The following is a 26,833-nucleotide window of genomic DNA, read 5'->3' on the forward strand; positions in this document are numbered from 1 at the left end:
TGCCATTGCAGGCTTTAAGTTTGTGGTTACTGAAGGTTCAAGGTTAGCTTCTTTACTATCTTACTGTCTAACTTAACTCGCTTATTGAGCTATTATAAACATGGTCTGATGATTCTTTATTTCTCTCCCTTCTTATTCCTCCTCCTCCCTTCTTCATATATTGGGTATTTTGTTCTGTGCTCTTTTCGGGAGTCCTCTCATCTAGAGCAGTCCCTTTAAGATGCCCTGTAGAGGTAGTTTGTGGGAGCAAATTCCCTCAGCTTTTGCTTGTCTGGGAATTGTTTAATCCCCCCTTCATATTTAAATGATAATCATGCTGGATACAGTATTCTTGGTTCGAGGCCCTTCTGTTTCATTGCATTAAGTATATCATGCCATTCTCTTCTGGCCTGTAGGGTTTCTGTTGAGAAGTCTGATGATAGCCTGATGGGTTTTCCTTTGTAGGTGACCTTTTTTTCTCTCTGGCTGCCTTTAATACTTTGTCCTTGTATTATGTGTCTTGGTGTTGCCCTCCTTGGATCCCTTGTCGTGGGAGTTCTGTGTACCTCTGTGGTCTGAGAGGCCATTTGCTCCCCTGTTTTGGGGAAGTTTTCAGCAATTATTTCTACAAAGACACATTCTATCCCTTTTTCTCTCTCTTCTTCTTCTGTTATCCCTATAATGCGGATATTGTCCCATTTCGATTGGTCACACAGTTCTCTTAAAATTCTTTCATTCCTGGAGATCCTTTTATCTCTCTCTGCATCAGCTTCTCTGTGTTCCTTTTCTCTGTTTTCTAGTCCATTAATGGTCTCTTGTATCTCGTCCGTTCTGTTTTGAAGTCCTTCCAGAGCTTGTTTTATTTCTGTATTCTCCTTCCTTAGTTCTTGCATATTTCTCTGCAAGTCCATCAGCATGGTTATGACTTTTGTTTTGAATTCTTTTTCAGGAAGACTGGTTAAATCTATCTCTCCAGGTTCCTTCTGAGGGGAAGATGTAGATGTCGAAGCTGTCTGGGTTAGTCTTATCTGGATCAAATTTTTTTGCCTTTTCATGTTGATAGCTGCAATGGTGAGCTATTGACTCGTCTGTCAGCTGGGAGAGCCAAGCCTTTCCACTTGCTCCTGGCCTTTCTTTACTGGGACAACTGTGACCCCTAGTGTCTTGTGTCGGGCAATTGCATGTAGACTGGGTCTCTGTATCTTGCCCTGCTGGTATGGAGGATGCTCCCTTGCTGTGGGCGTGGCCAGCCTCAGGCTCCTGCTCTGCTATGGCGGGCCCCGGAGGGCTAATGGACGGGGGGCTGTTTGGCTGTTTCCCTCTGTGAGGGGTCTCAGAGCTGTTGCCCAGGGGATTAGTGCCCCCGGAGTTCCCTGGAATTTCCAGCTGCTGGACTGTGACCTGGGGTGCTTCTGTCCAGTTGTGGGGTCCCTGGCCCTTTAAGACTTTCAAAAAGCACTGGTTTTTCTTTGTCACAGAGGCGCCAGCTTCGGGACGCACTCACAGGTCTTACTGTCCTGCTTCCCTAGTTTCCAGCACCCCACACATGCACTGTGTGTCTGCCCTCTGGTGAGGATGGCTAGGGCTGGGTGTTTAGCAGTCCTGGGCTCACTCTCCCTTCCCGCTCCAACTCCTCTCCTCCCACCGGAAGCTTGGGTGAGGGGTCTTGGGTCCCACTGGGCTGCGGCTTGTATCTTACCCCTTTCACCAGGCGCTGGGTTCTTGCAGGTGTGGATGTAGTCTGGCTGTTGTCCTGTGTCTTCTAGTCTCTCTTTTAGGATTAGTTGTATTTGTTGTATTTTCAAAAATATATATGTTCTGGGGAGGAGATTCCCACTGTCCTACTCACGCCACCATCTTGGCTCCGCCTCCACAATGGTATTTCTATATACTAACAAGTAACATGCAATCTGAAGTGAAAAATACAGTAGTACTTATAATTACTCCAAAGAAAATGAAATACTTAGGCATATGATGAACCTAACATGTTCAGGTTCTATATGCTGAAAATTGCAAAATGCTAATGAAGGAAAGCAAACCACACAAACAAATGAATAAATACTGTTCATGGATTGGAAGAGTCAGCATATTACAGATGCCAGTTGTTCCAAAATTGATCAATAAGTTTATGGATTTTTTAAGATGTTTACAAAATTATTCTCAAATTCATATTAATTAGACACAGGGCTAAAATAGTTAAAATCATCTTGACACAAAAGAACAAAGTGGGAGGAATCCTTCTAGCTGATATTAAGGCTTCCTATGTAGATAAAGTAATCAAGGCAATGTGGTATTGGCAGACGTATACACACACATGAATGGAACAGAATACAGAACTCAGAAATAATCTATGCAAATATGCTCAACTGTTTTTCAATAAAGGTATGATTCAGTGGAGTAAGTATTGACTGTTCAACAAATAGTGCTGGAGCAATTGACATCCATAGGCCAAAATAATCAACAATCAAAACAAAACAAAAACTTCTCAATTCATATCTCATATTTTATACAAAAATTTACTCAAAATGGATTGTAGACTTAAACATAAATGTAAAGCCATAAAAGTTTTAGTAAAATGCATATGAGGAAATCTTCAAGTTTGGTTACAGAGTTTTTGGAGTTCTTAACTGACCCCAGAAGCACAATGCATGAAAGGGAAAGTTGATAAATTGGGCCTCATCAGTATTAAATACTTGATCTGTGAAGCCCATGTGAAGAGATGAAAAGACAAGAATCTACATACTGGGAGAAAATATTTACAAAGCACATAACTGACTGCATGTGAATCTACAATTAACTCACAAAAATTTCAATTAATAAAAATAAATAAATAATGAAAAATAAATCAAGGAATGTCTGTCACAGTAGTGGTGACATATCAAGCAATCTTCTTTTACTTCAGTCAGCATCATTTCAAGCATGCAAACCCAGCCATCCCCAGGGGTTCTGTGCATCTGAGTGGAGACTCTCCCCCAAGCAATAGGCAGCACCCACATGGAAGAGGTGTGTTCAGCCCAAGGACAAGCCGAGTGCTGCTGCTCCAGGCCAAGGTTGCTGTGCTGTGCTGCTCTGCTGCCAAAGCCATCTGACCGCTGGTGGAGCCCTGCTCTTCAATCCCATCTGTACTAGTTAGGGTTCCTTAGAGAGACAGACCAGTAGTGTATAAATATATACTACATATATGTATAGTTACAGATATAGGTCTCACATTAAGAAAAGTACTTATTATATGAATCAATTTACATAACTGTGGAGGCTGAGAAGATCCAAAATCTGTACTTGAAAGTCTGAAGACCAGGAAAGCTGATGATATAGTCCCAGCATGAGTCTGAAGGCCTGAGAACCAGAACCAATAGCATAAATTCAAGTCCAAGTTTGAGTCATAAGCAGGAGAATATCAGTGACTCAGCTTGAAGATAGTCAGGCAAAGAGAATTCTCTCTTATTTTACCTCTTTGTTCTATTTAGAACTCAGCAGATTGAATGATGCCCATCCACATTGGAGAGGGAAATCTGCTTTTCTCAGTCTACTGATTCAAATACTAATCTCTTCCAGAAAAACACCCTTTTATATATATGTATATGTATATATGTACATATATATAAAGACAATAACTGTAATATATCAGCTTAACATGGTATGGCTATCCTGCATACAACCAAAAACTGATTGATTTCTCCCCTAGAAGAGAAGGAAAAATCCTTCAATGATGTTTACTCTTCTTGATATCCTATAAATTACATACTATGATGTAAAATTAACAGTTCTTAATTACTATGATATAAAATCAATATTCTTGTTACATGATATAAGAATAAGGGGGAAGAAATCAAACACATTTGCTTGATATGTGTATTAATACATATACACACAAACATAGGTATGAAAAAACAGGAATACACATGACAGTTACAGTTTTTGTTTTTGTAACTGGTCACATGGCTCTAGCTGGTATTTATAACTAGCCTCTTCCACTGTCCATTCCATATTCCTTTTGCCTTTAACAAGCACCTTGGCTGGCCATGGTTCCTTCCTTAGTGGAGTGGCTCAGACTTTCATTCCTGAAGGATCTGAGCCACTAGTAATCCTACCTGGATTGGGTTGTTGTAGTTTTCCACTGGCTTTAATCATAGGGTATGTTTATATTTAGAGAGGTCCTAAGAGATCTCCTGTATTCCAGGCATACCTTTCATATCTCCATTGTGAACTAACAGTCCAATTTCCCCTTGGCAATCAGAATCAATAGCTATAGGACTCTTCTCCCTTTCCCTCCACCCTGCAAGAGTTGGGCTCCTTCTGCCTCCTCCTAGACTTCCCCTTTGCTCCAGCCAGGGTTTCCTTCCCTGGGCTTAATTCTACTCTCTCTTCTGCTACACAAGTATAGCATTGGTCCAAAGTGCTTATGTCATAGGATAATTATTAGTGTGTTTTGTGGTAATCTTGTGCTAACTAGGTATAAATCAGGATGGCTGAGATTCTGGGACAGATGGACCATGCATCTAAATAAAAAATATTTAGCAGCTATGGTTCTTCTCTTCAGTCTGTATGGTTTAAATCAGAATGATACTCCAGTGTATGTTGCATAAATCTGATGCCAGGGTTCTTGTTTATTGAGTCAAAGAATGAATTTCGCAAACAGTCAAAATAGGAGAGCAAGTGAGAGTCTTTTATTTAGAGATAAAGTGGGAGGACAGAGCTCCTGGCTCATGCCAGGAGGGGACAAGAGAGCCTGTGGTGGTGCGGGGTCTAGGGGATTTATAGGCGGTTGAGAGAGACAAAGGGCTAGGGATGCAGACTCGCTAAATGGTTCACAAATGCTTATCTTTGAAGAGACACTAAGTTTCTTATCAGTCTTCCAGATTAATCTGCAGAGTTAACACAAGAAATTTACTTTGATTCTTTCCCAGAATAGCATTGGGAACAGTTTGGGAGCATATCAATCAAGATTGCCTGTCCTGCTCCCAAGGTGGGCTATGTTATTGTCTATTATGTTAAGAAACCTATTTTTTTACTTCTTGGGTTTTAAAATGCAGTCTTATCTTTAAGATGGAGTTTTTTCTGCTTTTACTATGTTGTTTATTACTGGACTTGCTTGCCATATTAATTGCCCAGGTTGTAAATTACTTGATTAGGGCTGAAGGAAGAAAAGTAACATCTGGGTAAAGTTAAAGAAAATAACCAGGCCTTTTAGCAGGAAATATTATAAATTTTACAATAGGCTGATTTAATTGACACAATGAGGACATGGGCTATGCTGAGGTGTTTTCTTATCTGGGGGATATTTAAACTTTTCAGGGCAAGTTACTCCTGGCTTTTTAGTTTTAATTAATCCCACAGAAGAATTGTGAGATTCTTGGCAGGTCAATGAAATGTTCCTGGTGGCAGGTCAATAAAGAATTAATGTGACTCTGACTTTGCTTAATTGTTTAACGTGGAGTTTTGGTAGAGGTCTTTTTCCGGAGGCCCTCGCGCTACTCTAAACCCACAGTCCATGTCTCAAATCCACTTTGGAGTTTTATAACTTCTTTACAATTGTGGATGACTTTTATGGTGGAACCCCATCAAATTAAACTAGGTACAGTAGCTGCTCCAGTAGAAGCAGGGTTGGAGCTTAGTGGACCCCCTCCCTTGTGGCATCTGCTCTAGCACCCCTGCAGAAACACAGGGCTCTGTGGGAGTGCTAATGGGAAGCCCCCTACCTGGGTCATCTTTGGATGGGCCTTCCTGTTGGAGAATTCTGTGCTTCTGTTCCTCTGGTTCTCAGCCACAGCTTGTATAACAGTTCTGATTTTGACTATATTTAATTGGTTGCCCACTCTTCTACTATAGGATATGGTTAAGGAGCATGAGGTAAGGCTCATGATTTGGTAAACTGTTCATTAGCAGCTGCTTAAGAAATATTTGGGCAAAACTGGGAACTTACAGGCTATACTGGGACAGGGAGCATAGATTGTTTGAGTATGGCTTGTTTTTTTTGCTGCAGGAAATGAAGGTAGTTATATACCAGATTGTTTTATAATATGTTAAACCATTATTTCAAATGGTGGTTATATTAAGTGGTCTTAGTCTTTCCTTTATAAAACTACAAATGTCTATTCATGTTTTTGTTTACCAACCTTGGAACAATTTTTCACAGATTGGTTATTATCATTAGGTACTTCCATGCAATTATAGCTCATCATATCATTTTCTAAATTAGTAATTGTTTTCAATCTTTTCTACATATGAATACTCTGTTCTTTTCACTCTGTCCTTTCTACTTGGATCCTTTTTAAAGTCACTGTTACACTAGGGTGAAAACAAATAGTGGCCAAATTGTTCTCAATTTCCAAACATAATTTTTAAAAGTAATGAGGTCTTATTTCTATCTGAATCATTGACACCTGCACTTTGTATGGTGGGAGGTGAGGGTGGTTGGGGGTAGATAGGAGATTGGGCACCATTTATGTCCAGAACACAGTTCATTTTCTGAAAACTAGATGTCTTGCCAATGGGTTTCAGCCCCAGGCAAGTTCACTATGGATTCTGTGTGACCAAAGAAAATGGCAGTTAAACATTCCTGGGGTGAAAGAGTTATACTCAACTTTATCTTCATGGTGGCAGGTCAATCACTAAAATCCTGTTCACTCAGAGCGAGTCTGCATGCAGCAAGCCAGTCTCTGCCTCTGGGCCTCTCTGCCCACACAGCCGTCCTCTGGGCATCTGTCCTTGGTGCTGCCACCACTCCAGCCTCTGCTCTGCTCTCCTGCAGCCTTGCAGCCATTCCACCGTGTCGCCCAGTGCACTGGGCGGAGCTCTTTTTATAGAGTCAGTAACGACATATTGCCCACATGTGTGTAGTGAGCTAGCCAACCAGGGCCAGGTGAGAATTCTGGCCACAGGAACTTTCATTTTATTTACACTAGCGTTGTATGAATAGGTTAAAGTTGGAAATAGAAAGCAATAAATATTAGACCAAACCATTTGTACCTAACCAAGCAGGCAATGGAGACTTACTGTAGTTCCTTATACAAGAATAGATATGGTAGAAATGGAAGCAACAAAGGAGGCAAGCTAATAGTAGTATTTGCATTGTGTCATCCTACAGCTAGCAGCACACACAGAAGAAAAATTAGCCAGAATATTCTACATTTTAGGAAATGTACCTTCCAGAGCAGAGGCAATAAAAGTGAGTTTATCAAATAATTTACTTGGTTACAAGCAACAGTTGATAACTAGATAGCTTAAGAAAAGGGGTGCACTGGAAGGGTGTGGGAAAGTCCCAGAATCAGTGTGAAGCTGGAGGATGGGGCCGAAGCTCACAGCGACCAAAGGTGCTCCAAGGTCAGCATAGTAACTAAGCAGTGGTCTTGCCAATGGGTTTCAGCCCCGGGCAAGTTTGCTATGGATTCAATGTGACCAAAGAAAATGACAGCAAAACGTTCTTGGGGTGAAAGGGTTATACCCAACTTTATTTCTAGGTGGCAGGTCAGTCACTAGAATCCCATTCACTCAGAGCGAGTCTGCATGCAGCAAGCCAGTCTCTGCTTCTGGGCCCCTCTGTCCTCACAACTGCCCTCTGGGCTTTTCTGCACAGCCGTCTTCTGGGCCTCTCTGCCTGCACAGCTGTCCTGCACAGTTGTCCCACACAGCCATCCTCTGGGCCTCTGTCCTTGGCACTGCCACCACTCCAGCCTCTGCTCTGCTCTCCTGCAGCCTTGCAGCCCTGCCACCATGTCAAGTCCAGAGCACTGGGTGGAGCTCTTTATATGGAGTCAACAGCCATGTATTGCCCACAGGTGTGCAGTGAGCTAGTCAAGCAGAGCCAGGTGAGATTCCTGGCCACAGGAACTCTCATTTTATCCACACAGTGGTCTGTAGAAATCGCAATGTGGCGAGCAACAGAGCCGCACCACTTCAGATTTTCCTTCCATCACTGCACTCTTTCAACAGGTTAAAAGAATGAAGTAAATTTGGTACATGGGGAGGTGATCCATTCTTTGTGAGAATCTATCCTGTTCCTGCCTTGTCATCTCTAGTAGGGCCTCTCACCTAACCTGCCCACACAGGTCATGTGCTAGAGGAAATTGTGTTGCTATTTAGGAAATGCAGGTGGATGCTGGACAGTCCAAAGAAAAAATCACCACTCCAGGCTCTAAGGAGCACAACACTGACGTTAAAATAAAATAATCCCATAAGGAAAAAAGGAAAGGCCATCCCAGGAAAACAGTGCCATAGGGAAGGTATTCAAGGATGATCTGTTTAAAATTTCCACTTAGGGAAAGAATTTTTATAAAGGGCCCATTCCTGCTGAATAGTATAGACCTATACAATTCACACTGGGAAGTCTGAAGTGTAGAATGAGCTGACTGAAGAGTTATTAGAAAGATTTAAAAGAAGGAGCTGAAAAAGAAAGGTACGTCTGTGATAGAAATTTAATGAGGGGCAGAGGAAAAACAAGATCTTCAATGGCTATTTTGCTCCAGTCTTCTAGACCTTGAAAAATAATTTCTAAATTTAAAAGGGCTAAGCAAAGATGGTTAGAATGAAAATAAAGATTCAAGATAAATGACTAGATAACAACAGAACATCTACCTATTTTTAAAAGGACTCAAATCTTTAACATAGATAAATTACGTGCAGTAATATTGAAGAAATCTGTAGATGTGATCAAGGAAACACTGACAGTAATTTCTTAGAAAACTGGTTGGAGAAATGTCAGAAGCAGTGAGATGGGTAAATATCTAGATTCATAAGAAAGGTAAGATGACACATTATAAAATTACAACTTGGTGCAAAATTCTCAAGTGGATTATTAAACAGATGATTTATGAGCACATAGACAAGGAAATTGCCACACAGCCTGGGTGCATTAAATAAGGATGACATAGTGGAAAGAAGTAGAGTCAGATGACCTGGGCTCATGCCCTTGTTCCATCAACAAACAGCTGGTGGACATGAGCAAATCACTTTAACTCCTTTACTGTAGCATCTTTATCTAGAAAATGTAATAGAACTGGAAGTCCTTTAAAGGATTTAAAGGGCAGTTTACCTTCAAAGAATCTCAGGTCCAGATGTACCAAAGTTACCTATACACTTTTAATCAGTCTTTCTGATGATAAAAGAATTGTCATTTATTAAAGAACACATCCTGTACTGGGTGTTTATCTCATTTTATAAAGTACTCACATTGGTCTTAACAGGTGGGTATTATTAATTCCTTTTCACAGATGAAGATATTGAAGCTTAGAGTCTAATAGATTAGATGAATCAGGATCAGAATTTGTCCTAATATCAGGAAGTCAGTTGGCCAATCTCAGTATTCAAACAGTAAAATGTTTCAGTATTGAAAGTAGATTCCTGGATTTAAACTACCTTGCTGGACAAAGAAGGGTCTTAACTTTGAACAGGGTTGGGACTTGGGGAACTGGAGCAGAGGTGGGAGTGGGTGTGACTGTTCTTGGGTTGCCATTTGGAGCTTCTAACAAGGACTACAAGGAAATACGTGGAGTGGTAGCTAAATTTTTATTGCCATTGTCACAGGAATCTCAGATAACAGAAATTTTCTATTAAATGGACCCAATTCATTTTAAGTGGATTTCAAGTTCAAAGGAAACCAACCATTTGAATATTCTAGCACAAAAAGATGATGTAAATTTCAGATGTAATTTCAGTTACAGTCACAGAAGGGGTATTCGGATCCAGGGAAGCAATATAGTCCTGCAGTTTCTGCCCTAGCCAGGCCTCTTCCTGAACGTGGTGGGTTCCTTTCTGGACCATGCAGTTATTAGCTGAAAAAGGTCCAATGGAAGGCACCCATGGAGTTAAAAAAGGAACAGCTGGGACAACTAATAGATGTTGGAGTGTCATGAAAGCTTTTTTGAAATATATGAAGAGCTGCTGTTTGGACAAAACTCTCAGAAAGCAAAAGTAGAAGTGGGTGGAATTATTGAAAACACTTTTTCCAATGAGAGGCTCTCCAAAGTTGAGTGGAGGCACCTTTAGAGGCTTACAGCCTCAAGTCTCTCGTTCTTTGCAATTTAATGAATGTTGATTGAGAGCTTTCCGTATGCTATTTTAAATGCTTATGTCAGTGAAGACAACAGACAAAAATCCTTGCTCTTGGAGTGTTTACATTCTTGTAGGTGTGGGGAAACTTTCAGTACACAATGAAACAAACCAGTAAATTTTGTAGTGTGTTGGATGGTTAAAGAATTATGGTAAAAGAGTAGAAAAAAGAAGAATAGAGGAGGTGGGAAGGGAATGGGATGTATATGGTCATTATAGTAGGTTGGCTTCATTGAGAATGTGGCATTTCAACAAAGATGTCAGTGAAGGATACGAGGGAGTAATCTTGGGGAAGGGCATTCCAAGCAGAAGGAAGAGCCATGCATAGGCTTGAGGTGGGAATGTGCCAGCAAGGAAGCCTCGTTTGCAAGTAGTTAAGCGGAGCTTGGCAGAGTATTTGTGAGAGAAAGGGAAAAGAGGATTTATTTGTTGGTGAGAGCTTGGACGACATGGCTACTGAGATCTCTTCTAACTTTCTGTATTCCCTGAACTTCTGATTCTGTGATTGTCCAGAATAATTTGGTAGCAATGAGCAGGATGGATCCAAGAGCAGAGATGTCAGACCAGGCTGACAGGTACGAATGGCAGAGGAGCAAGGCAGATCATATAAACATTTAAAAATATTGGCAATGCATTCAAGTATTTTTAAAATATTGTATAAACCATACAAAACATGGTTACACACCAAATCTTTCTCTAGGCCCCCCAGTTTGAGACCTTTGCATTAGAGAAAAGGATATCAGTTAAAAGGATGTAATCCAGATATATAGTCTTGGACAGGAAGCTAAAGGAAAAAAAGATAAAAGAAGATTTCTGGGAGTCTTTGATGAGAAGTATTGCTTTGTTGTGATTTGACAGGGAACCAAAAGGAACGAATCAAAGATTACTCTGTAGCTTGGACCTCAGGAGACCAGTTCACCCTGACTTTGCTTTTCCTCAAACAAAGGTCACATTGATCATTTTTCCACCTATTATCAATGGCCAAATACTTACTTGTCATCTCATTGTCCTATTATACATAATCACATATAATTTAGGAACTTAGAATCAATTTGGAGAGAAAATAACCAGTGCAACTATTCTCAATTATATTGTGTCCATAATGTAATTACAGGCATAAAACTTTTGAACAGAGGCTCATAATTAATTAACTGACATCATTACAAAGAGCAAGATAAAACTTTTATTCTTTTTGATGTACCACTTGTCCTGTTCCCTTGCTGCAGGTGCCTTCATTTGCAAGATGATGCCATTTGTCCAGTCTACTGCTGTTGTGTCAGAAATTCTCACTATGACCTGCATTGCTGTGGAAAGACACCAGGGGCTTGTGCATCCCTTTAGAATGAAGTGGCAATACACCAACCAAAGGGCGTTCACAGTGCTAGGTGAGGATGTGCCAGTGGCAGTATTAATGCCTTTTTCATTACAGAACAAAGAGTTTCTTCAAAGTGAAACATACTGTTGAACTAGAGGAGTAGCTTCTTGTTTAGCTTTTAGGTGTTGGTGTGTAATTTGAGGGTCTCAGTCCTCCCCCCATTTACCTTCACTCTCACACCTTCTCTCCTTTAGGCCTAACCCAGCACTGCAAATCTGCCATTTCAAATTTACTTCTTCAGTTTAAGTTTTAAACTTTTAAGCACTACTGTCAGCTGATCTAAAATAACCTGTCAGTAGAATACCACACTAACATTATTAGATTATTAAACTGTCATCCTGAGGTAAGAGGCTGCTAGGCTACCTATTAAGGTAGGTAGATTCTGATAGGGAGCAAGAAAGGCGTTTTTAGGAAAGCAGAGAACAGGGGTGCTACCCTGAGGGGGCTCCAGTGGTGAGGACATAATAGCAGAAGGCCTCAGTGCCCATGTGAACACTGGGTATGGAATGCTGGAGATGCCTGACAAAGACAGATTCCACCTGTTCATGATTTTGTCTCGGGCATTCCTGAATCCTCAGCCTTCTGAGTTAACCAGTCACAACAAGTGTGTACCTCTTGATAAATAGTAAACTGGAAGCAATGTCCTTAAGTCTAGCACACTAAAATGGAAGAATTTCTCTATTCAGTATTATAATTGAGCTATTTAATCCCTTGATGTGTTTCACAGTGGTTTGAATGTATTATAGCTAAATAATCAGAGGTTTCAGAAGCAACTGATATGATAATGAAAGAAACAATTTTTACTGATACCTCATTTGAGAGGAATGAGCAAACATTTATTTCTGCTGTAAGAATTCAGTCAGCATGGGATAGTAGAATTACAGAAACAACTCCTGAAGGCTTTGCAATGCCAAAGTCACTTTAAATAGTTTGAAATGAATAAATGAACCAATAGGGGAAAAAATTCATTAGTTTTAGTTAGTTATTTTCAGATTTAGTTATGTCCTCCCTACAAAGAATTCAAAGACCTCTTGGCTTTTAATAATTGACATCTGTTCATCATCAGAACATCTGAAAACAGCATGTAGATATGGAAAGAGAATAAGGAAGGGAAAATGTGGAGGAGGGGAATTATTAAAAAAGAAAAGAGGAGTAGATTGAGTTGACATCTGAGAGCAAAACTGATAATAGACAGTTAAGGCAGCTCCTGCTCAAAAAAGTCATAGGAGACAAAGATGGTTTTCAAATAAGAAGGCCCATCTCTCTGTGGGGCTTTCTTGCAGTGTTGCCTGACATCTCCTTCTAGTTCTGTTACACCAGGAACCAGCCGTGTCTATTGTGCCTCCTTCTAGTTGAGACTTCCTCCAGGCCCCAGCCAGCAGAGATCTACTGGACTCTCTTATCCAGAAGGGCTCCCAGATTATATCAGTAATGTTCATCTAACCCTGGCCATTCTGTCCCTGAACTGGCAGTAGACCCATGAGGACTGGCAATGAGCTAAGCCAATTAGACTCAATTCCTCCAGAATTTCTATGAAAAATTTCAAAAATTATTGGACATGGGATAAAATGATTGAACATAAGATACCATAATAAGATCATGATTGGACTAGAATAGAATAGATGCATATGGCAGTGGTAAGAGAGAGAGAGATTTTTGGGGGTGGGGGTGGAGATTTGTGAGCCTTAGAATGACCTTGAATCATTGAATCATAATGACTTTCTATAGACAGTGCCAGTTCATATGTTCTTTAAATAAACCCCAATTATGGCTTAAACGAGTCTCAGTTCTTGCAACCCAAGGCAATACCCTGTTTTCCTAATGGTTCCCCTCAATACAGAAAGAACATGCTGAGTCTGAGCTAGAAATATTCCTTAAGATTGAGGTTGGGGCTCTTAGTTCTGGCTTCTTCCTAGTCTCTTCAGATTTACTTTTGTTCCTTTCTGACATATCATTAAAGCAACTCACTCAGCAAACTCAGGGAGGACAGGGAATTTGGAAAGAGCACTGTGCTTTCTGATCTTATAAGTGTTTGTTTTGTAAATAAGAAAATAATGCCTATCTTACTATGCTTAATATAAATGTGCTTTAAATTTTAAGAAGAATTTATAGAGGGTGAGTTATATTATGTATAAGTTATTCATCCATTCAACAAACAAATAGAAAGTGCTTGATCAGCACCTACTGAAGGCCAGGAATAGTCCTTGGAATATTATTTGGGGAAACAAAACAATAAATGGCATTGCCCTTCTCCTCAAGGAGCTTAGAGGAAGTTTGAGAAAAAATGGTAACAGCCACAAAGGTGCCCCTCTAGAGAGCACATAGAGACAGTGGGGAATTAGTGGTCAGCTCTATCTGGAAATGATGGTGCCTTCACAGCTTTCCTAGAGAAGGCAACTGTTGAGTCAAGTCCTGGAAAATGTGGAGATGGTGTGCCAGCCCAGACCATGGAGCGGCACAATGCATTCTGGGATGTGGGAGCTGAAACCATCTCTGTACATTCCTCAGTAGAGGACTCGGGTGTGAAGAACATGGACAGAATTGTAAGAGAAGACAGAGAGGCAAGTGAGATTGTAGTGACCCTCAGGGACCATGTTAAGGGATTTAGGTTTTATCTTAAATGCAATGGAACACTATTATTAGAGAGTTTCAAATGTTTAAACATGCTTCAGGAAGACTGTTCCAGCAGAAATTTTGAGGGTGATGAAAGGGTAGAACTGAGACTATGTGAGGAGGCCATTACACTGCTCCAGGGCAGAGATGATGGGGTGTGTTGGCTATAAGGAGCCTTTAGGGCTAGAGGATGAAGCGTGGATATATTTTGCCAAGACACATTCTGATGGTTTTAATGGTTTTGCAGGTGTGGTCTGGCTGGTGGCAGCTGCCGTGGGATCACCCATGTGGCATGTGCAGCGACTTGAGGTAGACTGGGGCTGGGGTTGATAATCCTATTACTGAAATGCCTCCCAGCACTCTCAATATAATCATTTTCTTTCCTTCAAGAGCATTACAACAAATGTATATAATCTTAGTAATTAAGAGGTTTTTCAAGTTGAAAAAAATAATCTGTTTTAAGATTTTTTTCCTCTGTTTTATCTAGCTCTTTTTGATCATATGTTGTTAAGACTTTAATACTTAAAATAGAATTTACTAGGGTAACTTGCTACATTTTCCTGCCAGCTGAACATGCCTTTGGAAGAGTCCTCAAGGGTTGTGTTACATTTTAAGAGTTAAATGGTTGTTTGAGATTTTTCTTTTAAGTCATATAAAAATATAATCATTTGTCTACCTGTTAGTTGATTCTACTTCACAAGTCCTTTCTTACCTGCATCCTATCCATTGACAAACTGAAGTTTGAACAGAAACATGTGAGGGGATTATCTAGTCCAACCTTTCTCCTCCCCTCACACCTTTGTCAGACCGGCCCAGCCCTGCCGGGTAATTCACAGTGAAGGGAACATCCTGCTTCTTTGATGACTCAGTCTGTCTCTTGTGGGTGCACTTTAGCATTATTTTCAAAGACAGTAGAGGATTGCTCACAGACCACCAAAATTATTTTTTAAACCATGTATCTTTTTGTACCTTTGTAAGTTGACATAAGCAAATGTGAGACTAGTGGGCACGCAACGTCCATTGGCAAGGATAGCAAATGAGCCTACAGGCAAAGATACATTTAAAACGTGGCTTGACTTTTGATGTAACTGGTGTATGGGATGAGCTGGACTCCATAGGTGAGAGCAGAAAGCAATTTTATTGTATTTCTTGCTATCTATGAAAATGCCATGCATGAAGCCTTGAGCTGGCCCTATAACTCTTCCTGTCACTCAGATAATAAAATTCCTCCGGTCACTCTCAGTCAACAGAACAGTGTTGGTTTGTTTATTAAAATGTGCAGTCCAGTGTCACAATCACAGAAGTCCATACTTTCAGTCAGTATAAAACATCTCCCTTACCCCAGCTTGAGCCAATTTGAGGTCTGCAATCCTACTATATGGAGAGGAGATGTGGTCCCCTTCTTTCTGCTCCCTTTACCCTGTGTCTCTCTTTCTCCTCCTCCCATTTAACTGGCTGCCTCCGGCTCCTTGGTTGCTGGCGAGGTGACCGGGGAGAGGGAGATGCAGTGTCCTCTGGTTTCACAGCTCTCTGTGTGTGACTGGTGCCCATGACTGATTCTTTACTTCATGGGATTTTCAAAGATAACATCACTGAGGCTCCTGATGGCTGCTCTCTTCTCCAGCAGGGTTCTCATGAAAACCCTTAGCTTCCACACACAGCTATGCGGGGCCAGGTCCTCTCTCTAAGGCTGTCCTTATCTCCAGTGGGAAATCCACACTGATGGAGCCCTTTTGTAAATGACTCAACCCAGTTCCCAATTATGGGGTCCATTTCTGGCCCATAGAACATAAGTAGACCTGTCCATTTTTAAAATGAAATTATTTTATAATGTGCTCTAAATATATAAACTCTTTTAGTTTGCAGAAAATGCATATAATCTAATTGGCAAAGCCAAATTCAGACAGATCAGCCAAATCAGATTTTCTTTCTGTTAGTAAAAAGTATGATTTCATTTTTCATATCAAATAAACATATTAATATGCATCCCACTGCCACCTTCTCACTCTTAAATACATTAGAGAGAGTTCATGCTCTCATGCAAAAAAGCCTGAATCTCTCACCTGGATGAGACGAAGCACCACTGGCTTCACCATTTCCACCCATGTTCTTTTTACTTTGCTCTCACTGGGGTCTCTCAAAGGAGTGATGTGTTTGATAATTTTCAGGTTATGGAAGCAATGAGTTGTTTAAATTAAAATTGTCATTACTTCTGCCCCTTCACTATGAAATATGTGACTTTGCTATATCCTAACACCTGTCAAAACACCTTTTTTCTAATGCCAACCCTTTCCCTGAATAGAATTATACTTAATCTATGGAAAAGCAGCAAGCCCTCTCATGGATTTGTGGTGCCTTGATCAAGGTAGCCTCACTGACATCAGTAATATGAACCACCTCTTCCTTTGGTGCCCCATGGTAAGATTTGGGTTGGGTGAAAGATATGACTTGTGTGAATTGGGAGAAAGGATTAGGAAACAGGAACTGGGAATATAGACCCACATGACAGTTCAACCCCAAGCATTCTCTCAGGCAGTGAAATTTTCTAGAAGTGTATGGTTGGAAATAGAATATGATCTGAAATTGGCTCTCATGAAACCATCTGAAGGCCTATGCTTGTTCTCAGGGCAGTGTGCACCCACTTGGAGATGCAGTCTAGCTTTGTGCTTTAGGCTGTATGAGTATGTGACCCCTCCATGTCCGTTAGCCTTTGTGGGCTCTGCTTATGTGGAGTCAGGTGAATTTCACTTTAATATCCCTATTCCCAGGAGTTTTGTGTCTTGAAATTACCTTCAACAATTTTTTTCATTTTTGGTTGTATTTTTAGATAACACTTAGATCAGAACTTGAGTTTTCTTACCTTTGATGAAAGGTAAGAAAGCTTCTTCCCCATTCTGTTGACTTGGAACATTGGTGTTAAAATTTGCTCAGAATGGAGACAGAAATATGTCTAAGACCCAAATATTATTTATCTGGAAAACTCTAGAGTGAATAAAACAACAATAGTTTTGCAAAATTCCCTCTTTTATTCCTATTATCCAGATAAATGACTTTTGAATATACTTTAAGTGTTTAGTTTCTCTCTTATTACCACTTGCTATTATTATTAATGTAATTAATAATATTTTGAAGTCATGGATCTGTCAGAAATAGTATTAATATATTAATAAATAGACATTGCCGTTCTATAAAATATGTTTACCTCAAAGGCTTATAAGTGAATCTGAATATTTATAGATTGGCAGTAATTTGAATCCAAATTTCTCATCTTAAAGTCTAAAAGCTACCAGTTGCCTCTCTGAGATTTTTGCAAGCAACCTGATCATTACAATCCAAAATGGTAGTAACAAAATACAGAGTACTGGTACCTATCAATTTGAAGAAGTCTGGTGCTTTGTCAAAATTTGTCTCTTCAACAACTGAGGAAGGAAAATAATGGAACATTAAACTAGCTGGAGCTCTGCCCAGAATATTTTTTCATACATATTTTGGTCACTGTAGTGTATTCTTCTTCTGGAAAGTATGAATTAATACTTTGGCCAAAGATTGTAGCTCTTTCATTGAATAGAAAACATGGCGATAGTGTAAAAAGTTGAGAAAAATTAAGTGAACAAGCTTAAGGACTGCAATTCTATTTTGAATAGAAAGTACAAAACTTTTAAGAATTTAGGCTGTGATGTGGAAAAACGACACTTAACAAAAGAACGATCAGAATTGTATCTCATCTGAAGTATGTAACCCATGGTAAATACGTAAGGACATGAAAAATGCTGCATTACAATAGTCCTTGGCCACTTTGTACTTTTGATGCTGACCCTGGCATTTCTAATTGAATTATTCTTATCTGAAAGGTTAAGTATGACTTCTTATATGAGAAAGAGCACATCTGCTGCTTGGAAGAGTGGAACAGCCCTGTGCACCAGAAAATCTACACCACCTTCATCCTTATCATCCTCTTCCTCCTGCCGCTTATGGTGATGCTCATCTTGTACAGTAAAATCGGTTATGAACTTTGGATAAAGAAAAGAGTGGGGGATTGCTCGGTGCTTCGAACTATTCATGGAAAAGAAATGTCAAAAATAGCCAGGTCTGTTTAATGAAATATTCATCTCTGCTTCGAAGAGTTTTAATTAGTTGCGCTGCAAGGACAGGGGCCGGGGATCTCAGAATTCCAGTCCAAGTGGCATTGCTAATTCAATTTAGGGCATGGACTGACTTTAAACTTTGGAGATTGTTTGTATGGCAGAAAGAGCCATATCACCAGCTCCCAAGTCAAAGGTGAAGCTATTGTTATAGACAGAAACTCACTTGGAATTTAGAAAACCGTCACATTTTCATCCGTTTGTCAATTTGACATGGTAGGGGGAGCTGTGGTGCTCTCCTCGCTCTGCCACACCCTGGCCAAGTGACGTAGGTGAATCTTACTCCCGAGGCCCCTGCTTTCCCCAGGTGCACCGGGGAGCACAAGAATATCCATCCTTACTTCCTTGCACCCGGAGATGATGATAAAATAAATGAGATGTGTATGAAAATCCTTTGGAAATCAGAGAATGCTATTTACATAATTACTGTTTTTTATTTTTACTTAAGACCTTTGATTTCTGACCATATTCATTAATAAAGATTTTAAAACACAGCTTTCTGCTATGGTACTTGAAGTCCATATGGCTTATTTTATACTCTACACTGAATGGCTATTAAAAACAAACAAAACCTAAGGAGATGTTTTAGAGGTCTGATGAAATTTTAACATTTCTTCAAGTGTGCAGTGACCTCTAGTGCCCAGTTTGTATAAAGAAACCCTCTCTCTCAGTGTACAAGGTGCCAGACTCTTCAACCCTTGGGACTTACAGCTGATTTAGGTCTTCCACTTCCTCGGAAGAAAAGACTATCTGTCGAAATAGCAAATAATGAATATGACTTTTTTATAAACTAAAAGCACCATGCAAATGTGTAGATCTCTTGCAAGTGTTAATCTTCTTTACAAGAGTAATGGAGAAAACTAGTTTGAATTCCTGGTTCAAATTGTATTATTTATATATAAAATAAAAGATTATATTTTAACTCTCTTCTGAGGGCTTCCCATATTTCTCCATGACAAGCATGAGTGCTCTTCAAAATACAATTGAGTAAGAGCTTAGGCTCTGAAGTTAGATGCCTAAGTTTAAACCCAAGCTAGCATGTATAGTTTAAGTCCCTTACTAACCATCTGACTTTGCAAGTTACTTAACATTCTCTGTGCCTCAGTTTCTGCATCTGTCAAGTGGTTTGTTGGGAAGACGAATGACAATCCATGTCGAGCACCTAGCAGAGTGCTAGACCCATAGTGAGCACACAGCACAAGAGTGTTTGTGAGAAATATAGGCATGAAGGAAATAAAAATGGGAAAAAAATTTAAAAACTCCCACAATTAACCTATCATGAGCTTTATTAATACTTGAAATATTATGGTTGAGAGGTCTAGGCTTAAGTGTTTATTTAATAGGTTTGCTATCAGTTTGTCACACTTGCCAAGGAGAAGTTAACTAATACAATGTATCTTTGTGGGTCCAGGAAGAAGAAACGAGCTGTCATTATGATGGTGACAGTGGTGGCTCTCTTCGCTGTGTGCTGGGCACCTTTCCATGTCATTCACATGATGATTGAGTACAGTGAGTACTTGTCATTCTCATTTGAAGGACGTTAGTTCATTTCCTAGACTAGAAAATGAACCATTGAAATTCGTTGCTATTCACTTGCGTAATGAAATATCAAACATCTAATAGGTTCCTTTCATGTTTTCAGGACTATCAGATCATTACATGGTAGGTAATTATGTGTGACTATGACCAAATCATTAAAAATTGCAGAAGATAAAGAAAAGCTTTTGAGATTCTCCTTCCACGCTATGCCTTATGTTCTCCCTAAGCCATTTACACATTGTGAGAAGTGTGACATCCTGTGAGTGTTCTATATTGAAAACCTTGACTTGAACCAATGAATTTAATAACACTTAGGATTTCAACCAGACCCTCAAAGATTCTCTCTGATAATCTGAGACTTAACATCGTTTCTCAGATGATTGTGTTTCTATAACACAAGTAAACATTTGAAATGTAACTGCTGCAACAGTTTACAAGAAGCTTGGAATCACACCGAAAAGCAATAAGCATCCTAGTATCTGTTGGGCACTGGGCTACGCTACTATGCCTAGACATTCTAAGAATGAGGACTCATCGCAAAGGTTATTTTCCATCAGACGTTAAATGACTCTCCCCAAAATGATCTTGAGAATTTTTCACACCTTTAACCACTTGTGTAAGTGTAGGTGTTTGGGAAAGACAGATAAGAGACAGAAATTTTATTTTATGCTCATTATAACAAATATGCACTCTATTACTTTTTATTTTAGGCAATTTTGAAAATGAACATGATGACATCACAATCAAGATGACTTTTGCTATAGTGCAAGTAATTGGGTTTTCCAATTCTATCTGTAATCCCATTGTTTATGCATTTATGAATGAAAATTTCAAAAAAAATTTTTTATCTGCAGTTTGTTATTGCATAATAAAAGAGAATTTATCTCCAACACGCAAGCATGGAAATTCAGGAATTACGATGATGCAGAAGAAAGCAACATTTTCCTGGAGAGAGAACCAAGTAGAGGAGACCAAAGGAGAAGCATTCAGTGATGGCAACATTGAAGTCAAATTGTGTGAACAATCAGAGAGGAGAAAAAGTCTCAAATGACATCTTGCCCTGTTTAGTTTCTGAACTTTCTGAGAATTCTGCTTTGGACAGTGGGCATTAATTTTAACAATGTCTTAATGATTAATGCCATTCATAGGTTAATCTGAGGAGAAAATTACTTTCATCAAAGGTCGAACACTTTTTTATTGTTAGAATGATGACAAGAAAAAAATATGACATAATACAATTTTGAAAAATTAGAAAGCCATCCTTGTAGATTATAAAAGTGGATTAAAAAAATCTTGTACAGAAAAAATGTTCTTGGCTAGTAGTTGTCCCCCATGTACAGTCAATGTGATGTGACTTTCTGTGTATTTTTAAATTGGATGAAAAACTAGCTTAAAAGTTGTATCTTCTTTCTTGAATAAGTTTAGCAGTTGAACACTGTGATGTAATTTTTAGGGCACTGTTGAAGCTTGGTGATACAATCCCTTGCAAATGAGGTCTGTCCAATAATCATTAGGCCAAGGAAGATGGAAAAGCAGCACAATGACAGATAAATAAGATTTAGAGGCAGATGCTTGGGTTTGAGCTTCTTATAGCCTTAGCAGTTACCATGGCTGTGACAACTGGAAAGTCACTTACCCTCTTTAGGCCTCTGTTTCTTCCTGTGTAAACTGGGGCTGTACTTCCTGTAATTCACAGAACTGCTGCCAGAACAAAATGAGACACATGCAGGAAAACACTTTGTACTCTGAAGCAGCCTCATGTTCTAATGCTCCCCACGTCTCCCCTTTCTGTTCCCTTTTCCTTCCTGGGACTTGCCTTCAACCCTGTCCAACTTCCCACTCGTGCCTATTTTGTAACTGGTTTCTAATTTTTCTGGGATCCTCATTTATAGGTTGGCTATAGTATATTTAGACCAATCTATCTCAAATACTTATATTTTTAAGCTCTTTATTTTCATCAGTGGGGTGAAAGACTTTTTTTTCCTGCTTTGAAATTTTTATTTGTAAACTGGATTTCTACCTTTTAACATCCATATGAGTGCATATTCTTTTTTTTTTTATTAAGGTATCATTGATATACACTCTCATGCCGCCATTTTTACTCTCCGGAAGTTTGGGGTGAAAGGCTTTTTGTTATGTAAAAGGACTTTTAAGTATAGTTAGTAGATGAGAGAGAGAATCAACTCCAAGCCAATGAAATATTACTATGTTCAAGACTGACTCTATAGGGAGTGGGGCCGGGAAGAACAGTAGAGTCCTTCACCCGCATTCCTTACCAAATCCCCTTAAATTCAGCCCCTCTCTTTTCAGTCTTCTCTTACTCCCATATAGACCCAGTGGCCTCCATGCCAGTGCCCTGAGCTTCCCCTTCAACATCTGAGATTCCCAAAGTCCGGTCCCAGCCTCATGGCCAGTGTTTCTTCTGCCTCCAGTTTTCCAGCACCAGAAAAGATGAGAAGCTCAACAATTCTCAGGGTATTTCACTTAAAAATTCACAGGGTATTTAAGGTTTGGACCAGGGAACTCAGGCCATTGGGATCTTTTAAGGTACAGACTTTTAATTTTATATCTGTGTCAATGTAAGCATGGATGAAGAAAACAAGATACTATGTAGTATTAGGAAAATGTTAACACGTCACAGGAAAATCAACAAAGTCAAGAGAGGAAAACTGATGATTTGTTTTGGGTTTAAATGAACTCTTTATGAGCTATTTGTGTACACTGTCCTCTTGTGCCTAATTACCCTGTAGCAAGACAATGATTATCATTAAATTGTTAAACCATTAACAGCTAATCAGATTCACTGAGTTTAATTATCCTTATGTAATCTGCAAATATCTATATGACTCTTTCCATATTTGATGTCCATATGCACTAAATATGACTTAGTGAAGAACAGCTAAATCAACACTGTTACTGACCATTTAATTATTAATACTTGAGGATTTAAAAGAATTCCTAAACATTGCAGAGCTTGAGCTAAAGCATTTAGATATTAAAGAATACTTTAAATATTTACTGTAAAATATTCAGACATCCTGTGAGAGCATTTTTTTCAGGGGGGGTGCGGCTCATATTGCATTAATAATGCTATTTAAGAAACAAAATTAGTTATGGAGCATTTTTGTTGTAGTTGTTCTGTGCATATAAATCTTTTTTCTCTGTTATGGAAGTTTAGAGGAGAAATCTGATCCAATCTATTACTGAGAAATTTCCACTATTAGCCAAAGAAGCTCTGAATCCAGTCTGGACACTGAGTGCTGACAGTGGTTTAACACAGTTTATGAGTCCATGGAGAATTTTGCTGTGGATTCGCAAAAGAAGCCCTGGTTATGGCCTTTCTTTCTCTTTTTCCTGACTTGACATTCCTCTGAATCTTTTGACCCCTTTGTCCTCTACCCAGGCATCTGCTTTTCCCCCCTTTTATATCTCTGCCCTATGTTGTCACTCATTTTATTCTATATGTTTTTCTCTTATCTGCTGCTTGAAGTGAGAATTGTAAAGGGCTCTTTAGATCCAGGAGGTAGGATTCAGGAGAGGTACAGACAACAGGTGTTCCACTTATTAGCATTTGGGTAAAATGTCTATAAAATCAGTGAAAAGATATGTGCCACTGCTTAGACCCCTAAGCCTTTTATTTCATCAGGGATCATCATGCCAGAAAGAGCTCTGTATCTTTTCTTCCACTCCACCAAAGAATGCCGTTTCTCGTACTGTATGGTATGGATTGGGATACTAGCATTATACAGGCTAGTTTGACTAAAAACTAATTTCTAAGTCTAAAACAATTTTAAAAAGAAGAACCAAGTGGCAGGGCTTATACTATCCTCTTATATAATAATATATATTATTGTATATAAATAATAAATTGTATATAAATATATATATTAGACAATATTTTATTTTATACACTATAAAAATTGTATACAAATGTATGTATTATAAAGTATTTTATTTTATCATATAATTCTATTATAAATTATTATAAATTGCAACTTGTTACAAATCACAATAATCAAGCAAGAGTATGGCATTGGCCTTAGGGTAGACATGTAAATAAATGCAAAACAATAGAGATACCAGAATCATATGCATACATATGGTCAGTTTATTTTGACCAATGTGACAACATAATACAATAAGGAAAGGAAAATCTTTCAAACAAATGGTTCTGGAACAATTGGATATCCAAGTACTCAAAATAGGATCTTGATCTCTATACTGTTCACAAAAACTAACTCATAATGCTTCATAGACTTAAATATGAGTTAAATCTATAAAGCCTCTAGAATAAAACATAAAAGAAAACCTTTGTGTCCTGGATTAGGCAAGGGGAAGTTTTCATAGACAGTGCACTGAAAGCAGGAAGTCTAAAAGAAATAATTATTAAAATTAACTCCATCAAAAATTAAAAAAAAAAAAAGAATGAAAGGAAGGAGAAAGACCTGTACCTGAATGTTCATAGCAGCTTAATTCAAAATAATCAAAAAACTAGAAACAACCCAAATGTTTATCAACTATTGAATGAATGAACAAATTAGTGTAAAGCGTTCCAACTAAATATGACTCAGCAATAAATGGAATTACTGATACATCCAGCGACAAGGGTCAGCTTCAAAAGCATATGCTAGTGAAAGAAGCCAGGCAGAACAGACTATGTACTCTATAATTAGCCATTTATGTGAAAAGAGAAAACTCAAGGGGTAAGCAAGTGGTTGCTGGGGGCTGACTAAATGTAGACAATTGAATGTAAGGGCATGAGAGGCCTTTTTGAATGATAGAAATCCATATCCCAATTCTGATCTTGGCTGCTTACATATTTGTCAAGATTCACTGAAATGAATACTTTAAAAGGATGAATTCATTGTATGCAAATTATGTTCAGATTTTAAAAATAGATAAGGGAATTACAATTTGCAATGTAAAAATGCCAGATTTTTATATTGGTTCCTTGTGTAGTACAAAGTCTGCAGTAGGAAAAGCCTAGTGGAAGCTGTTGAAACTGTCCCACCACAACCATCAGCAGCCCAGAGAGTAAATCAAAAAGAATATTGCTTCCTAAGGTAACAACAGAGATTAATACTGCTATGAAAGATTTAAACGATGCAACGTATGTACTCATCATATCCCCATTTAATTCACCAATCTGACTCCTGCAAAACCTGGTAGATCATAATGAATGACAAAGGACTACCATAAACTTAAGTCACAGCTCTAAGTGCTCCTGTTGGGCAGATGTAATATTTTTACTACAGCAGGTCACCACCACCTCTGATAGATTATATATGTAGGTATATGTCAGGCAAATGCATTGTTTTCAGTGTCCAATAAAAGGAATCAGCAAAATTTCATGTGTATGAATTTATATTTCACAATTTAGTCCAAAGGGACAGGAACTGTCTGGCTTTTCCCCAGAAGATCATTTTGGTCCATTATATTAATGATATTTTACTACTTACACCTGATAAGCAAAAAATGGTAAGGACTCAGCTTTCCTAGTTATATGGGCATGAGAGGATGGGAGATAACAGAGAAAACTTCAAAAACTTTAGAGGCTGCCACATTTGTGAAGTTTTTAAGGATCTAATGTTCCCAGAAATGCCAAGACACACCTTTCAAATTCAGTAATAGGTTTTTGTACTTTGAACCTCCCACCACCAACAAAGAAGTACAATACTTGGCTGACCTCTTCAGGATTGGGAGGTATTCTATTCCCTAGGGAATATTGTTGTGACCTGTTTATTGTTGAAATTATAGGCTACTAGTTTTGAGTGGGTCCCAGAGCAAGAAGGGGCTCTGCAACAGATCTAGGTTGCACAGTCCTGTCTCCCCCAGCTCACGCCTATGGTCGCATGTTTGCTTGGATTATGAGTTACTATAGATCCAATGGATTAGGTTGCAGTATGAAAGAAATGAGATAAAATGGTATAAAAATGCTATATGAATCATTAGAATTCTGAGAGCACAAGAATGAATGAACTGTTCTGACTGCTAGTCTGTTGTCACCACATCAGATTCCTTGGCTGCTGCCATGTTTATAAAAACTGTGTTGACTCAGGAAAATCTACATATAAAGTAACTATTTCTAAATATAATTTTTGATTAACTGGCAAAGGCAGCTTTTAGAAAAAGGATTTCAGGGATAAAGCACCTTAGAAACCTACAATTACATCTCTTCTCTGTAGGGAATAGGTACTTCAAGTTTTTCTCTTAGCTCCACCAGCCTGAGTGGGCTCAAAAATAATTAAGGAATCATTTCTTATTTAAGAGGGCAGACTGTATTAACATATTTATTTTCCCTCTTTCCTAAAACCCTACTAGAATGATAATTAAAGAAAAACAAAATGTATAAACCCACAACAATGATGATAAAGAAAGGGTAGTCCATTTGCAACAACATGGATGGAGTTACAGGGTATTATGCTCAGTGAATTAAGCCAGGTGGAGAAAGACAAGCACCAAATGATTTCACTCATCCGTGTAGTATAAGAACAAAGCAAAAACTGAAGGAACAAAACAGCAGCAGACTCACAGAACCCAAGAATGGACTAACAGTTACCAAAGGGAAAGGGCCTGGGGAGCATGGGTGGGAAGGGAGAGATAAGGGGGATAAGGGGCATTACAGTTAGCACAGATAATATGGGGAGGGGGGGCGTGGGGAAGCCAGTATAGCACAGAGAAGACAAGTAGTGACTCTATAGCATCTTACTATGCTGATGGATAGTGACTGTAATGGAGTATGTGGTGGGGACGTGATAATGAGGGGAATCTAGTAACCTCAATGTTGCTCATGTAATTGTGTATTAATGATACCAAAAAAAATTTTTTTAAAGGGTAGTCACAATGGATAAAAATTATCACTGAATTTATTGAAAACAAAAACTGAAGGCTGATTATGAACATCACAATCATGAAGTGTGAAACAAAGGAAGTCACAGGTTAGGATAAATCCAGAGAAAACCACAGTAGGAAGAAGGAATAGATTTTTTCAACAGAATCCTAGAGAGACCCAGCATCTGTTAGATGGTATCTTTTAGCTAAAGATGGGTGAAAAGGGTTGAAATCACTGATGATTTGTCTGTAGAACACTTAGCCACTCCATGCCATCATTCACTGTGAACAGAATGGCCATCAGGTT

At 38.9% G+C, this 26,833-nt stretch overlaps 1 protein-coding gene across 1 annotated transcript in view; it reads left to right on the plus strand.

Moving 5' to 3' along the window:
• The window catches only part of QRFPR (pyroglutamylated RFamide peptide receptor), a 54,092-nt gene extending 29,069 nt beyond the window's left edge, over nt 1–25,023 (plus strand). Inside the window, exons 2-6 of the mRNA XM_017665301.3 lie at nt 11,253–11,411; nt 14,262–14,323; nt 17,866–18,101; nt 19,568–19,665; nt 20,406–25,023. Coding sequence (XP_017520790.3) covers nt 11,253–11,411; nt 14,262–14,323; nt 17,866–18,101; nt 19,568–19,665; nt 20,406–20,746 — 896 coding nt within the window. The 3' untranslated portion in view covers nt 20,747–25,023. The remainder of the gene's footprint in view (nt 1–11,252; nt 11,412–14,261; nt 14,324–17,865; nt 18,102–19,567; nt 19,666–20,405) is intronic.
• Nucleotides 25,024–26,833: the final 1,810 nt, after the last annotated feature.

This window comes from Manis javanica, chromosome 5 (assembly GCF_040802235.1).
Source record: "Manis javanica isolate MJ-LG chromosome 5, MJ_LKY, whole genome shotgun sequence".
Lineage (NCBI taxonomy): Eukaryota > Metazoa > Chordata > Mammalia > Pholidota > Manidae > Manis > Manis javanica.